General features: G+C 42.2%; 2 protein-coding genes across 3 annotated transcripts; both read left to right on the top strand.

Annotated features, from left to right (window-relative positions):
* Positions 1–1699: 1699 nt before the first annotated feature.
* On the top strand, positions 1700–6803 carry LOC130595314 (arylamine N-acetyltransferase, liver isozyme-like). 2 transcript variants are annotated; one of them, XM_057401922.1, is made up of 2 exons: positions 1700–1834; positions 4958–6803. In XM_057401922.1, the coding sequence occupies exon 2, from the start codon at positions 4963–4965 to the stop codon at positions 5848–5850; it is 888 nt and encodes a 295-aa protein (XP_057257905.1). In that variant the 5' UTR covers positions 1700–1834; positions 4958–4962; the 3' UTR covers positions 5851–6803. The 2 variants fall into 2 exon arrangements, with proteins under 2 accessions (XP_057257905.1, XP_057257906.1); XM_057401923.1 differs by having other exon boundaries at positions 1740–1830.
* Positions 6804–7544: 741 nt separating this feature from the next.
* Positions 7545–12313, top strand: LOC130595313 (arylamine N-acetyltransferase, pineal gland isozyme NAT-10). The gene is made up of 2 exons (XM_057401921.1): positions 7545–7701; positions 10093–12313. Exon 2 carries the CDS (start codon positions 10098–10100, stop codon positions 10968–10970), a length of 873 nt encoding a protein of 290 aa, XP_057257904.1. The 5' UTR covers positions 7545–7701; positions 10093–10097; the 3' UTR covers positions 10971–12313.
* The last annotated feature ends 4804 nt before the right edge of the window (positions 12314–17117 follow it).

Here is a 17117-nt window from a genome sequence, read left to right as displayed (position 1 = left end):
ATGCTTTCTATAACCAGCAGTTTATAGTTAATAAAAGCTGCTGCTATTCTGCATGTGCCTTGGGTGGCATGGTTTAGTGGGAGGTGTCCCTGCCCATGGCAGAGGGTTTGACCTAGATGATCTTAAGGTCCTTTCCAACCCTAATTATTCTGTGATTCTATGTCCAAAACCTACTTCATAGAGTCATGGTGAGCTCCCAAATCTCTGCCTTCCCAGAGGCAAACACATCCATGTGTGCAATAGTCCCCTATAGCAAGTGAGACTCCCCTATCCTATAGGGAAATGAAATGTTAGCTACTGACCCTGTAGTAGACTGCAGAAGAAAAGGGACTTCTTATAGTGTAGACCAGCAACTTGCAACAGATTGTTAGAGGAAACCAGGATCTGTCTTGTTTGCAATCCCCATATTAGTCAAAGAGGTAAAGGAGTTAAACTCAGTGGGTTTATCCTTGCATTAGCTTGGGGAAGAGCATCAGGAAGGAAGTAAAAGCCCAGCAGGGTCTCACAGAGGTGCAGGGCTGGAAAAAGCCTGTGCAGAACCAAAAATGTCCGTTGTTTGTGGGAACAGACATGGGAAACACCTAGAAAGGGCTGCACCCGTTCTTCTCCCTGTGCCTGGGTGTTTCTCATGCTTTGGGTTGTTTCATGGGCTCAGGGAAACGGTATAGAATCACAGAATTGTTTAGGTTGGAAAAGACCTTTAAGATCAGAGTAGGGTGTTATGTCCATCGCCCCAGATACTCAGCATGTGAAGGGCAAGCAACAATGGGAAAACCCACTTTCCTTTCAGCTGGCTTATCTGGAGCCTCTGTGCCTGCTCTGGTTGCTCTGGCTGTTGCCTGCTTCATGGCACAGCTAAATGCCTCTGGCCCTCCTGCTCAGCACACCCACGGAAGCAGATTTTATTGCTGAGTAATTGAATGAAGCTCTCTGTTGGACATTAAAAACAAGAGGCTTTTCATCTCAGAGTGCAGTGGTTTGCTTTTTCCCTATCACTAACTTTGGAGACAAACACTTAAAGGCATAGGAGGCTCAGGGAGCACAGGGTTCTCCAGGAGCAGCATCCCTGCTGCCAAAGGACAGGGCCTCTCTGAACCCAAAGGGACACAGCTAAATGACTTGGCAAATCTGACCTTGTTGTTTTGGGGGTCTGGTGTCATTCACAAAGAATAGCTCAGTGCAGTGTGATTAACTCAACGGTTGCCATCTCCCACCAGTAAATCTGTGACATCCTGGCTTGGATGACTGTCTTCCTATCTAAGTCACTTCCTACAGGTTTCCAGGCCACACGAGTGTCAACAATGTAAAATCTGCATCAAAATTCGCACTATTGTTTTGCTGCTTCAGCGTGGGGTCAACCATTGAGGTGCCCCAGAGATTGACGCACCTGGTTGACCTGTGGGGTTGAGGATGGGGTTATAATTGCTTACAGAAGTTGCTGGATAGACCCATACTGTATTTCTCCTTTGCACTCCTGAAGGGCTTCAATTCTTAATCAGTAACATGGGAGGTTAAAATTTGCTCAATACTGTAAGCAATTTGGGGACTGGGTAATTTTTAGGATCTGTGTACAGCACCTAACTCAATGAATTGCATGACAGGGCTTTCTAGGCATATGCCAAAACAAATAAATCAATTAAATCATCACAATATAAACTATTAGGAAAGAAGAAACCCTTCCTCCTATTTTCCTGCTCTGCTAGAGGATAGGGCTGTCCTTGCAGGCAATAAAGGCAGCCTGGACCTTTAAAAGCAGCAGCTCCAGGAACAACTCTTCCTGGGAACTTTGGAGCAAACCAGGGCAGCAAGGCTGAGCTCGCTGGCAGAGAGGTAAGTGCTCGGGTGTCTGATCTTTAACTTTATCCTCCAGCTGCAGGTCAGCCTGTTTGGAAAAGCCCACCCCTGTGGGTCTGCATACCATGTGCTTAGCACTGGAGGCATATTAGCAAAGTATAAATTACAGCAACTCTAGGGCTAACAAGCATGCGTTGCATTATAAGGACGGTGTCCAAGTGCAAAGATCAGTTCCTGGAGACTTAAACTAACCCCTTTATGCTGAGCCACAGTGTATGAAAAACCCAGCTGCGGGCTCACAGAGTAGCTTAAAATCAGATGAATGGTATAGGCATGTGCAAGAGGATCCAACCTTGGAAGGCTCTCATGAATTTTAGCAGGGAACTGTTCCTGATATTCAGCCTAATTCTGAAAGGAAAGTACTCCCCAGCTATGCTTGCAGACAGGCAGAACCCACGCCTGAATGTCACTGCCCACCAACCTGCACGAATGCTGAGTGAAGCTTGGCTGTTGCAGGAGCAAAAGCAAACAAGGCTGAGAGCCGGAATGAGGCTTAAGATATTTGGCAACTTGGTTTTGGAATACAAACTGTCCTGAGTGACGGCTTGCTCGCTGCTGCAGCCCTATCACTACCAAGACAGGAATGATTGTGCAGAGAGGAAAAGCTGCCTGTGGCAAGGCAAGGGAGTAAAGAGATTTATGTGAATGCTCCCCAACACCAATAGTTTTGTACTGCAGGCTTATTATACTTCAACCTCTGTTAGTATTCATTGAAATCAGAGCCCATTTTGTCAGCCACCACGAGGCTGTCTCTGCTATACAGGCTTTAAATAGATGAGGCCAGATAAGGGACAGATGGGGAAACTGAGGCATGGGCTGAGCATTTCCCAAAGTATGTTTTCCCAAAGCCTCATTGACAGTGCCCTGTGGAAGCTCTTGATGGGGAGGTTGTGATGGCTGGAAGTGGGGAGCTGGTTATTCACTGCTGGGGCGATGGGGACACTCAACCCCAGGAGACATGTTGCAGGGAAGGCATCAGGTCTTCTGCTGCTGGCCCAGAGCAGGGACAGCGTATCAGACCCACCAGGCTAACGGACTCACTTGAGCTCCTCCTGGTCAGAGGCTCAGCTTGACACTATCTCAGGGAACAGATGTTTCTATCAGGCTATTCAAAATGGCTAGAAGTGGGAATAGAAAAGAAAATGGGGACCACATGATGAGCTTGCTACTGTACATGTTTGCTGTCTGTTGGGGAGGGAATGGCTTTGTACAACCAATGTTTCCAAGGAGAGCCTGCCCTTGTAAAAAAAGTATGGAAAAAAAACATAAACTGCACTATCAAAGACATATTGTTGTTTTTCTGTGTAAACTGTTTGCGTTCTTTTGAAGAGATGATGTTTATTTCTTATTGTTTTATCAGGATTGTCTTCTATTCTGTTACTTTTTCCCATGATTTTGCATCAGCCAGTCTGAGTTCTGTACCAGTGCAGGTCTGGAGCAATACAACTAAGTCAAGTGAGTTGTGCTGATGGCATTAAAACTGGGGTTAAAGTCTAGAGGTTAGGTCATTTGATGTGCTTATCTGCTGGGTTGGAGGTATTTCCACCTATGTATTTGAGATAGGATTTTTAAGAGCTCCTGGAACTTGCTTGAGTGCTGGCATGGACATCAGGTCAAACTGCTGGTCACTCCTAGGGGAGCAGTTGGACCAAAGCTGAGAACAGTTTCTGGAAATCTCCCATCTTATCTACATCAAATGATTTTTGGAAAATCCTCCCAGGGAACGTATCACAAATTTCAAGGAGCGAGAAATCATAGAATCATAGAATGGTTTGGGTTGGAAAGCACTTTTAGTTCCACCTCCCTTGCCGTAGGCAGGGACACCTCACACTAAACCATATCACCCAAGGATCTGTCCAACCTGGCCTTGAACACTGCCAGGGATGGAGCATTCACAACTTCCTTGGGCAACCCATTCCAGCGTCTCACCACCCTTACAGTAAAGAACTTCTTCCTTATGACTAACCTAAATCTCCCCTGTTTAAGTTTAAGCCCATCACCGCTTGTCCTATCGCTACAGTCGCTGATGGAGAGTCCCTCTCTGGCACCCTTGTAGGAAGCCTGCTATGAGGTCTCAGACTTTCTGGAAATTAATACAGTCCTTAGCAAATTATGAATGATTCTGGAAAACAAATATGCTTGCATGGAAAAAAAGCAATATTAAATCTAAATTAAAGGCAAAAGAAATCCTTGCACATACCGGGTGAGTCAGAGGATTAGAAGTGTTACAGGGAACCTTTTGCATCTTGGCCTTGGAGCCTGTATGTAGCCAATGACAATCTCTTTTGGCTAATAAAAGAAAAGGGGTTCAGAGACATGAAGACATAAAACATATCTAATAAATTGAACTGAAACTAGGGGGTTTGGTTTGTAAAACATGGCAAAAGAAACCAAAAGCTGATGAATATACCTTGAATGTGTTCTTAGTAATTATCAATTCATCTGACCCCTAGGTTAGGAAAATTAACAATTCCTTCCTTTCAACAGCCAGGGTCAAAGCTCTGTCTGAACTCCACAGGGTAACTAAAGAGATTAAGAAAACAACAGTCTGCTTCACATAGAAGCCTGTCTAAAATGGTGACACACTGAGATGTTAATCCCAGCTAGCTGAAGCCATGAACGTAAAACTTCCAAACTAAATTACCTGTGGGATAAACAAAGAATTGCTTACCTATTACAGTAAAAGAAACAGCAAGAAATTGCTGTGACTTTCGTGCTGTTATGGTCCAGCAGTTTTTCTGCAAAGCTGTTTTTTATCCTTTTTATATTTTTTTTTGTCATGTGGGACCCCCATCCAGGGCCAGAGATTCTATTGTGCCATGTGCCATGTCTTCCCATAGGAAAGACATCCACCTGTGTTGAAGACAACATCTGAGAGAGAGAAAGCATTATTGTCACCTGCTCCTATGCTCATCTCTTTTTTAATACGGATGACACAGGCAGATCCAGCCTGCTTTCATCTATCAAGGGCACAGGTTTCTTTCAAATCCTCAATGAAACAGCCTAGACTGCATTTGCAGACTGGTTAACCTATGCTACGGTAATAGGAGTGAGCCCCTTGACAGCCACACAACAGTAATTGCCTATTTTTCTACTCACACAGGCAAAATGAACATTCAAGAGTATTTTGCAAGGATTTCTTACAATGAGTCCCATAAGGATGCAGACTTGCAAACCTTAACAGTCATTTTCCAGCATCACATCCGGGCAATTCCTTTCGAAAACCTCAGCATGCATTGTGGGGAGACCGTCGAACTGGATTTACAAGCTATTTACAATAAGATTGTGAGAAAGAAACGTGGTGGATGGTGCCTGGAAACCAATTACCTTTTATTCTGGGCCTTGGAAGAACTAGGGTTTGATGTCTGTATTCTCGGAGGAAATAGTTACGAACCAGCAGAGAGAGCATATACTGCTGAGATAAATCATATCCTACTGAAGGTGGTGATCAAGGGAAACTCCTACATAGTAGATGCTGGTTTTGGTGGTGCCTACCAGTCATGGCAGCCCTTGATACTGATTTCCGGGAAAGATCAGCCCCAGACCCCTGGCATCTTCCGCTTCACTGAAGACAATGGCACCTGGTACTTTGAGAAAGTCAAAAGGAAGCATTATATTCCCGAGCAAAGTGAGCCTGCCACTGGTACTCCAGAACCAGGAAATATCAGAAAAATGTATACATTCACGCTTCAGCCACGAGATATAAATGACTTTCAGGAGCTAAACACTAATCTACAAGTGTCTCTAGATAACATACTTCGGAAGAAGTCAATCTGCAGTCTCCAGACCCCTGAAGGGGTTTATGCCTTAGTTGGATGGACCTTCACTGAGGTGAAGTATAACTACATGGAGGATATGGACCTGGTGCAGATCACAACTCATACAGATGAAGAGGTTGACAAGATACTGAAAGACAAATTCAGTATAGTGCTGGAGAACAAACTCGCACCAGTAAATGTTCGTGGCTTGCCACCTAATTTAGTGGATACAATTTAATCCTAATGCTGTTCTAGATGGATCTTTATGTAGCCAATATAAAAAGTTCCAAATTAACATTAATGGCGTTTAATCTGATTCTAAAGTTGAGCTAGTCAGGTGGACACAAAGCTTGGTAAATTCAAGTATATTGCTAATTAACTGCATACACAAATCGCATGTTTTATCTTAAGCTACTCCTTTAGAAACTGAGATACCTTACTACCTCTAATTTTCCCATATGGAAATAGACTTTTGACTCCGTAACATTTTGTTCCACCTCTCTGGATTTGCTTTTATTTCAGACGTGTTTTGTGGCAAAGAAAACCGAAACGATACAGAAGGAACAGCTGTGTTACCATTTTGCACAAAAGACCTCTAATCTTTTCTTGGTATTATTTCCAATCTTCTTCTCAGCAGAGTTTTAAGAATTGTTCACTTCCTTTAATAGGCTGAAATGAAACTTGAGCTGAATTTGGCTTTCAGAGACTTCATAAAAAAAAAAAAAGAAGGATTAAGACCTTCTCAAAACAAGCCACTATTAGGTGCTGATTAGCTTATGATGAAATAAGTTGAAAGACTTGAGTCCTATTCCCTTACCAGAAATTGACTTAAAGTGAGCTGTTTATGTGAGTGCACTTAAAAAATCCCAAAAGCTCTCTAATTTTTCTGATTCTGATTTTTCTGTGTCTCTGAAACAAAATCAATAGAAGATGAGATGATTCAACAGTTCTTAAAAAACAGGCTTTTGGTAGCCAAAATGGAAATAATCAAAGTTAGATCAACCTTTGTAAACTATAATCTAAACTTCTGGGGCCTAACCTTCCTATTATGTCAAGCAGAGATGATAGCACTACAGATAAAACTCTTCATATTTATTCTAAACATCATTCTGCGCAAAAGCTACCTGAATTAAGTAATACTGCAGATGAAAAACAAAACAATGGGAAGTCAGAACATGCCACTGGTGTGGTTTCACAAAAAACTTTTTACCTTTACGAGACTTGTGGCAGGTACCGTATGGGATGTATTATTGAAGAGGGTGACAGGAGAGCATCAGTCCTTGGCCAAGAAAAAGACTTTGACGCTTGTATTAGTCAACCACACAGACTCATGGGGCACCTGATGTGCCTAGATCGCTCGTGCTTTCCCAGATAAAGTCTGATGCACTCTCTGACTTTCCGAAAGGGACCTCTGACTTCCCACCACCATCAGATGGAGAGCAGACATGCTCGACAGGAAGAGAATTAAATAAACAGCTCTGCAGCACTTTGAAGATGCAGAAGACCAAGTTTCAGAGAGGAAAGGCATTACTTTGTGCAAATTAGTATTTGCCATGGAATTTGTTACACATGGCAGCTCCAAAATAACTCCCTGCTGCAGTTGAAGCTTTGAGCAGATAGCAAAAATTCCTTTGTGGGCAAAGAAGGGTCATTTTGTGCATCTGTGGAGCATGGGAACATGCAGCCTGCAACACCATGGCAGTGTACTTGCAAGGAAGCAGATGATTGTCCTCCACCACAATGTGCTGGCTTCTGAAACAACAATAATTTAATTTAAAAAAGTTACAGACCCATTTGCAACTATCTATTGCAGTTAGTTTACATGGAAAACAAGTTCATTCTGGTCTTCACTGGGGGAAACATAAACATCTATTAAGAGGAAAGAAACAAAGTTTAATTTGCTCATGGATCAGTGAAGTCCAAAAATGCACTTTCTCAGCATTTACGATTCAGGAGTAAGGGCCAGCGGAGCTTAGAAGAAGACAACCCTCTCAATTTGTACCCACTCCTGGCTTTACTGACTGCTGCTTCAGCAATAAACAACACAGAAGCTGAAGACCTTGATAAATAAATAAGGCTATCTTAAGAGGTAAGTTTATTTTCTTAAAGAAACCTCCAATAAAAAGAAAACCTAGTTTCTTTATGATAGTAAAGGTTGTGGGCAATAAGATGAGTAATATTCTCTTTAGGAAAAATACATAGAAATGTGTGCATATAGAGTGAAAATATTATCTGCTAAGCATGGGCTCTTAAAGAGGGTAAATCAGTTATAACGCAGTTTCAATTCCTTCATTTCTCGCTCTTCAGGAGGAGATTCATTTGACTGAGATTCTTTTGTTTAGATACAATAGTAGATACAAATTTAGAAATAGAACCTTTTGTTGGAAGTTATTATTTTAGATTTCTAACTTTTTCTAATTATTGCACATGCAAAGGAAGCAAAAGAGCAATCTAATAGTAGATACTTTATTTGGAATAAAATCACAGTCCTCTAAAAACAACTTAAAAACAATTACAAACTGGTTGCTGTACCCCAGAAAATCCATGTGCTGATGTATTAGGATAAAGGTAGACAGATAATGTATTTTAACAGTGGAGTTGCTGATAGTGTGCATAGTATTGGTAAGGAATATTTTTACAAGAGTACCTTCATTTGCACATTTAGAAATAGTTCTTTAAAGTTCTTCTGCTGATGTTTTTCTCTGCATAAATCACAGCCACATTTGTGGGATTACCTTTTCAGTATCCAGTTTTTCATCTGCTCAAAATTCAAAAGAATAGTAGCTCTTATTTCGTACCGTCAAGATCTACTGCTGATCAATCCTATTACGGAACCACAGAGAGAAATTATAAATAAGATAAACTTGAAAACCAGCCTTATGTTGGTGTGATTTATTCAGCATTCACAATTTGAGCAGGCAGAATTGGATAGACTTGGATTCTGCAAATCAAAAGAAAAAAGTGCCATGAGTCTTACATTATGCTTAAGAAATATTACATTGAGAATATCCTCCAACAATACACTTAAGTTTCAGTGTAAGCTCAATTCCTCTCTGTAGAAAGGTTTTTGATGGGGCTTTCTATCACCTTTGTACAGCTGCTTCTATACCGTGCATATGCATATCATGAATCTGACCCTGAAAATCATCTTGAGAAATTCAAGCTTGCAGTAAACGTTCAGCAGCTCACTACTGAATTTATCCAAATACAAGTCTTCCTGAGTTGCTAATATTAAGTGTCTAAATCTCAGCTTACTTTATGCACAAAAGATTTCCAAGTAGCTTTGTGGGTTGTCTAGAAGTTAAGTATTTGTAGTAACTCTAGACTGTTGAAACACTTAGTGCCATCTTTGTGAAGGTTCAAGCCTTCAAAACTTTATGCCCAGCTCCATATCCAAGCAGACAACCCACAGTGTGTTGTACAAAGAGCATCAGGTACCTACAAAGCATCCTGCTCATAACTTTGGCCAGCAGTGATGGGCCATTGCGAAAGCCAGATGACTATATGTGACTTGCTAGGGTATTAGAAGGCAAAAAGTACTTTCTCATGCAGCGATCTTGCTCATGAGGAGTCCTATCGAGACAGTGCATTGCTGGAGGCAGGACAGACGGGATGCACTGTATGAGGCTCCGGCAATTCTCACGCCTGAAAAGGAAGAAGTTTTGAGAAAGGCCAGGGTTAGAGAGATGTAAAGCAGCTCTTGTTCATTTTCAGGACACCCTGCGAGACGCAGGGCACAGCGGAGAATAGAGATGTGCTCTTTGTCTTTTAGGTCAGTCACCTCCTTTCAGATTAATTATTCCAACACCAAAATGAGTTTGTGCAACACTCAGAGCAGAAAAGAGACTCGGTGGTCTGTGGCTTTTGTGAAGGCCAGAGGTTTTTTTCAGTTATAATTATCTGAATAAAACTCGACACTTTACAAAATGTGCAGGGAGTATCATTCTCGCTTCTTGTAATTGGAGAAAGAGTGACATGTACCGAATGAGCAATTCATTTACCATCAGTGAATCAGTGGCAGACTCATGAAAAGAACATGTGAATCCTGGCTCAAATTATCCTCCCTCCGACTGGCAGGTAACACTGCTTCCCCCATTGACACTCCTTTCACTGAACAATGGATTTAGACTGATTTTCATGAACCTTCCTGAACACTCCCTAGTGTGATCTTACCTTTCTTCTCAACCCCTCTGTTACAATGCAAATGCAGCAAATCCCCATTTTGTAGCATATCAAGCTGAAACTGCATTGGCTCCTTGCCATAGGAATGACTCAAAGACAAACAGAAAACCCTCATATGTGCTGCTTTTCTTGCTGGGGGAACCTTTTGATATGAATACTTGTTACCCTTAAAAACCGCTCCATTGAGGTTCAGTACATTAAAGCATCTTTGCTGGCAGCAGCTTGGGCAGTTTTTCACAGCATCATACGTCACTGATGTAAAGAAACAAACCCAAAAAAACAATTCCTTCTTTTACAGGTGACATGAACCTTGAAGAGTATTTTGCAAGAACTGGCTATAAAGGTTCTCTTGAAAAACAAGATTTGGAAACCTTAACCGATATATTCCAGCATCACATCCGTGCTGTTCCCTTTGAAAACCTCAGCATCCACTGTGGGGAGAAAATTACTTTGGAGTTGGAGCATGTGTATAACAAACTTGTGCGGAGGAAGAGGGGTGGCTGGTGCATGGAAAACAACCAGCTATTGGGCTGGGTCCTGAAACATCTGGGGTATGACACCAGCTTTCTGGGAGCATATGTGTTCAATCCACACCAAAACGCGTATGCCACCCTCATGACCCATCTCCTTGTAAAAGTAGTTATTGATGGCAAAGCCTATATTGTTGATGGAGGCTTCGGTGTATCCTATCAGATGTGGCAGCCGATGGAGCTGGTTTCGGGAAAAGACCAGCCCCAGGCTCCCGGCGTCTTTCGCTTCACAGAGAAAAATGCCATCTGGTACCTCGAGAAAATGAGACGGAAACAATATATCCCAAATCAAAGCTTCTCTAACTCCGATCTTCTGGAGAAAAAAGACTGTCGGAAAGTTTACATGTTCAGCCTCGAGCCACGGACAGTGGAAGATTTCCGTTTCCAGTGCACGTACCTTCAGACCTCTCCAGACTCCCTCTTTACGAAGAAGTCCATCTGCACCCTCCAGACCACTGATGGCTTTCGAGCGCTAATTGGGTGGACACTCACTGAGACCACATACAACTACAAGGAAAACATGGATCTGGTGGAATTTGTAACTCTTGAAGGTGAAGAAGTGGAAAAAACCCTCAAGGAGAAATTCAACATAACCCTCGATAGGAAACTTGTCCCAGTTAATGTCAAAGGATTTTACACAATCTAGGTGACCAGGAAAACCTACGCTAATGCTATGTATATACAATACCTCCCACTGTCTGCGCAATCACTACTGAAAATCATGGGATTCTTTGCAGGCAATTGAAGGAAAAATACATTAATATGAGATTAAAGTGAATTTTGCTCTGGGAAAAATCAGTCAGGTAGATAAAAAAATAATCTTAAATCAGGTAGATAGAATTATCTGTTGTGAGATGACTGCATTCAATTTTAGGCACAAACGTAGGATCTCATTTGAATTTGCTTATAAACTTGAGTGAGAAATATGTCTGGGGAATTTTGGAGTGCCTATAGCACATAAATAGAACTATGGATTATTAATTGTGATATGCTGCCAACACATTTTCTATGGTTATTATAGGGAGAAAAGTAATCTGTGACCATTTAGACAATGAAGTACACATTTAGAACTTCATTTTTCACAGGATGTAACCACTTGCAGTTCATCTCACTTCTCTACCTTTAATATAAGTAAAACAATGTCATCCTTGAAAGGAGCATTAGGAGCCATAATTCTTTCACCATCACCCTTAGACAAAACATAGTACAAAATGAAAATTACCATCATGTGCATTCCTTTTGCCATTACTGCAGTAAACTGCTCAAAGTAATTTTTGGTATGTATGTATTTTTCTGGTGATGAAAACTGAATATACTGCAGCATTATTGTGGCTGATGGGCTCTGAGGAGATGCCTATAAGCTCTGCTTCTGACAAGTAATCATCCTTTAAAAGGTGAACAAGGCTTAAATGTCACAACTGGCTTAGATTTACTTCTGCCTTGAAGGGTTGGAAAATTGGTATTTTTAGCATTGCAAATTATTTGTACAGTGAAAGTAGAACAATGAAGCTAACTCCACTATACTGTTAATTCTGCCCCTCTTGTGTATAAAAAACAGGGGAGTTCATACAGGTATCCTGAATGAGTACCACTTGGCACAGATGTATTCATGTCACAAGTGAGTTAATTCAGCTGTATCAAAGTGAAAAAAAAAGTCAAGACAACCAAATCTAAAGGAACTTCCTTCTTTAGAATCATTTCACAATCACGTTTCCCCATTTATAAAAACCTGTTGTTCCCCCTACCCTGCTGCTCTGCAAAAAGCCTAATCAAGGGAAACATTCTCAAATGCATCAAAAATTAGCAGAAAACCTGAAAAACACTCTTTCTCCCTAATCTACAATAATCCTTCGTATTGGTCAAATGTTAATTTGTCCTACTGATATGTTTATGCTCAAAGACATCATGTGATCATGAATCTCACAAATGCTGTAATTTCATACCTGAAAACAAATAAAGAGAAGTAAAAACATAAAGGAGTTGCTTTAAGTACAGAGTCCCTAACTGCTTGACTGCTGCACACACCTTTTGCCAAGTAAATGAGGTCTGTTCAATCATGCTATCGATCTACTGGCCAACACTTCCCACCACAAACTTCTTGAGCCAAACAGGCCAATATTGAACAAATCTGACAGTGGTGTTGGAGAAGGTAAGTTCCTACAGGTTCCTGGATAAAGAGCTCATAGGCTGAGGAAGAAGATGATCACCAAAGAGGAGGCCCAGTGGTGGGCTTGGAAACCAGCAGCTCTGGGCTTGTCATAGTGAGTGTCAGCTCTTTCCTGTTATCGGCTGTGGTGGCAGCTAATGGCCTGAGTGCTCATGTACTTGCACAGCGACAAGGATCCAAGGGCTAAGCAAGAGGTAACAGGGGACAATGAAAGCTCTCAGGTGTGAGCATAGCTTTCGTATGGAGCTAAGGACTTCAATCTATAATTTGTGTTCATATTATCGTCGTACTCACACTAAGGTCCAGTTTTACCCCCTTCTAAATGATTGATCAAAACAAGGTGGCCCCTGAGATCCCAAGGAACATTACAAGCTTCAAAACACTCGCCACCTCTGTTCTAGCTGATGGCAATTCACCCAGGTAACCAAACCATACAAAATCATAGAACAGAATCATAGAGAATGGTCAGGGTTGGAAAGGACCTTAAGACCATCAAGTTGCAACCCCCCTGCCATGGGCAGGGACACCTCACACTAAACCGTATCACCCAAGGCTCTGTCAAACCTGGCCTTGAACACCACCAGGGATGGAGCATTCACAGCTTCCCTGGGCAACCCATTTCAGTGCCTCACCACCCAAACAGGAAAGAATTTCTTCCTTATATCCTATCTAAACTTCCCCTGTTTAAGTTTTAACCCATTACCCCTTGTCCTGTCACTACAGTCCCTAATGAAGAGTCCCTCCCCAGCATCCCTATAACCTCCCTTCAGACATGGAAGGCTGCTCTGAGGTCTCCACGCAGCCTTCTCTTCTCCAGGCTGAACAGCCCCAACTTCCTCAGCCTGTCTTCATACGGGAGGTGCTCCAGTCCCCTGATCATCCTCGTGGCCTCCTCTGGACTTGTTCCAACAGTTCCATGTCGGATCACCTCCTTCGACCTGCTGGTCACGCTCCTTTTGATGCAGCCCAGGATACGGTTGCTTTCTGGGCTGCGAGCGGACACCGAAGCCGGCTCATGTTCATTTTCTCATCCACCCAACACCCCCAAGTCCTTCTCCGCAGGGCTGCTCTGAATCTCTTCTCTGCCCAACCCGTAGCTGTGCCTGGGATTGCTCCCACCCAGGTGTAGGACCTTGCACTTGGCATGGTTAAACTTCATGAGGTTGGCATCAGCCCACCTCACAAGTGTGTCAAGGTCCCTCTGGATGGCATTCCTTCCCTCCAGGGTATCAACCGAACCACACAGCTTGGTGTCATCGGCAAACTTGCTGAGGGCGCACTCAATCCCACTGTCCATGTCAGCGACAAAGATGTTGAACAAGACCGGTCCCAACCCCGATCCCTGAGGGACACCACTCGTTACTGGTCTCCAGCCGGACATTGAGCCATTGACCACAACTCTTTGTGCGCGGCCATCCAGCCAGTTCTTTATCCACCGAGTGGTCCATCCATCAAATTGATGTCTCTCCAATTTAGAGACAATATTTGTCTATGCAACAAACTGCAGTTTTCTCATGCTCCTGCCTCTTTTCATGAGGACAGCCGTGAACAGGCTGGTTATTTTGCCTCCCAACTTGCCTAAAGATGTTCCTGCTGTTGCTCCTGGGTAACTGATCAGGTTATGGTATGCAAGGGTTTCTTGGGCAGAGGTCTGTGGACTCGTATCAGCATTTTTAACTGTGCCTGCAATAATGGAGCGACTCAAGCCAGATTCCCCTCTTCTGCTATTCAGCTCTTAACTAAAGATCTACAGGGCTTCAAACCTCTCCCTGTCTCCATCTGTTTACAACTACTCTCTTGACTGGGATTTTTCCTCTTGAGATTACAATTATAAACAGGTCCTCACTGTGCAATATCAAATCTCACAAAGAAATGTCAACACATACAGCTGAGGAGTAGTTTCACAGTTTAACTAGAGCTCCCCAAAAGCTGACAAAAGCAGGTTATCTAGGTGTGAACGCCAGACCTCAAAATGCCTCAAAGGTTCATGTTGAGAAAGGCGTAAAAACAAAACCAAACAAACCCTGACGCCTCATGCTGGGGTTCCAATAGCAAGGCATTACTGTTGGAGGCAGATGCCTTCCCACCCAGAAAGAAAAGTCATGACCAAGTCCTCAAAGCATCAGCTGAGAGAAATCTGCACTTGAATGAAAAGGGGAAACATGGGATATTTGACGTCCTTCACCACCACTATGCTTTATTAACACTGAGAAAGGTTTAACAAAAGCCTAATAGATTGTGCAGTTTTAGTTGCTGTTGTTGGAATGAATGAGAACAAACGCTTAAGAGCCCCACAACCAGGACTTGTCTAATTCCAAATACAATTTAAACTTACAATATTTCAATTAACAGAAAGACAACTTCTTTTTAAGTCTGAATGCTGGATTAAATCCCAGCCCAGCTGCCCATTAGACACACATGCAATGCCCAATAGCAATGACAGCCACCCTCGACTGTAGAATTGCATAATAAGAATGTCTTACTAGAAAGCAGGACACAGAACAGAAGATAGTTCAAATTCCATGGCACCACTGAACATCTTCCCCCCTACCCAAAGAATCAAAGTTTAATCAGCTCATGCATTACTAAAGGGAGGATACAGGACGGCTCACTTCAGTTGGACTCTGGTCCTGGACTTCTCAAGATCTAATACTAAGCAAAATAAAAGCAACAAAACCAGAAACATGAGCAAGAAGATGAAGTTGTATGATACTTCATGTTCCAAAATGAATATTTATTACAACAAACACTGTCAGCCTGTCAAAGAGAGGGACAAAATTTTACCTGAGAAGACACACACTTAAACTCAACACTGTGTGAGCTGTCACTGAGCACAAACTACAATGCACCCTTTGCTTTGTTTGCTTTAATAGGTGCCTTGGTGTAACAGGCACAAACTCTCCTGGTGTCTGGCAACTTTTTCCACTGAATTTTGCATGTAGCCATTTTAACAAAAAATGCTTATTACTTACCCAACTTGCTTTTGTTGTCAAAGAAGAAATGCTTTTAGAAACAAGGCTAAGTAGGAAAATTCTACAGCACAGGAAGCTGCACATGAAAATGCATCTGAGACTTTCACAGCCAAAAAAGCTTGAATTAATGTAGGTTCATGAGGAGTATTTCACTGCTAAACTTACGTCTCTGTCAAGAGTAGCTCAAGCACAGATTCTATACAGCCGAATGTTTCTACCCTGGCTAGGAAGCTACAGCCAGGCTTAAAATACATACATATACATATTCATAACACTGGAAATACAGATGGGTATTTCAGAAGATCCCATCATAAAATGAATGCTTGTAACTTTGCACACTGAAAACACATTTAAAAGTCAGGTAGAGATAGTTTTAGTTTTGTCTTGCTTATAATAATGCACGATGAATGGTGCTTTTAAAGGTGCATTGAATAACTCCCTATGAATAAGATTATGCTCAGAATTAGTAGTTGTCTCACTGCAGCACTTCAAAAGCTCACCTAGCCACCAGCTAAACGTCAATGCTGAGCACCCAGATTTGAAGACAATAAACCAAAATCTGTAATTTCTTCACAGTCAGTGTTGGGCATGTTTAGGAAACAGAAGAACCACCATTTTCCCCCCAACCAAATTCAAAATCATAGATTTTCTAGGAAGCTATTTTAGAGTTCACTCACACTCTTACCACGCCATGGCACTCACACTTCCAACTCCTTCACATGACACCACTGGAACCTTCTCCAATTCACTGTCTCTCAGCCTGTGCAATTACAGTGACATGTCCTGGTTGCTGGTGGTTCACTGGAACACACTTTTATCCCCCTCAACTATAAGCTACACAGAAATTCTCTCTCCATTGAAGGCATGTGTCCAGACAGAGAGCAGTAATTTTCCTACTAACAAGCAGGAAAGAATAATAGGATACATTTTGAGTTTTTCTTGGGATGACCAACAATAAATCATTTCCGAGCTCAAGTCACATCTTCCATGGGAAGAAAAACGTTTTGCCATCATTAACTTCTTTTCAGCTAGCAATAATATTTGATGAGGTTTTAAGTAATCCAACCACTAGTGTTTAATTAGCTCTGAAATGCATCTCAGATCATGAATCACACCCTTTCCACCTGCACAAGGTCCCCTGGCTAAGTTAAATGCGTATTTCACCTTCCATGCATGATCCATCTTCAATACCTAGTAAGATGCCCTTGCTATACAGATAGTTCATGTATCACAGGCATAGAACAGCAGACACACAGTCTCCCTCTTCAGATAACTGAGTTTCATGTCTTGCTTCACAGAACTGTTAAGAAAAACACCCAAAAAGCCTCTTGTGCCCATAACAGAATGGCCACTCCTTGCTTCATCTTAAAGGATTTCTCTTTGTCCAAAGAATCAGCATTAAGTAATTCAAGGCATCTTGCTGGGGAAATGAAGTAGCAGAAGTATTTCCTGTTGAAAGGCAGGGTACAGAGAATTGCTACAATTTTAGGCAAGACCACACTGACATTTTTCAGAGCACTGACTGATCAAAGAGCAGAATGTTTCTGTACTAACATTACATCAGATGGCTTCATCACACGCTGAGCAGGAAGAGTTATGCAGTCAACTAACATTTAGGGACATCCGTGACCAGCGTAAACCAGGATCTCTTAGA

This window comes from Pezoporus wallicus, unplaced genomic scaffold, assembly GCF_028554395.1.
Source record: "Pezoporus wallicus isolate ANWC-B61680 ecotype Strahan unplaced genomic scaffold, APGP_CSIRO_Pwel_v1 contig_7835, whole genome shotgun sequence".
NCBI lineage: Eukaryota > Metazoa > Chordata > Aves > Psittaciformes > Psittacidae > Pezoporus > Pezoporus wallicus.
Note: the sequence above shows the minus strand (reverse complement) of the source record. Positions and strands in the feature narration are given on the sequence as shown.

Coding starts and splice junctions, on each gene's coding strand:
- LOC130595313 (XM_057401921.1), top strand. CDS start 10,098: ATGAACCTTGAAGAGTATTTTGCAAGAACTGGCTATAAAGGTTCTCTT.
- LOC130595314 (XM_057401922.1), top strand. CDS start 4,963: ATGAACATTCAAGAGTATTTTGCAAGGATTTCTTACAATGAGTCCCAT.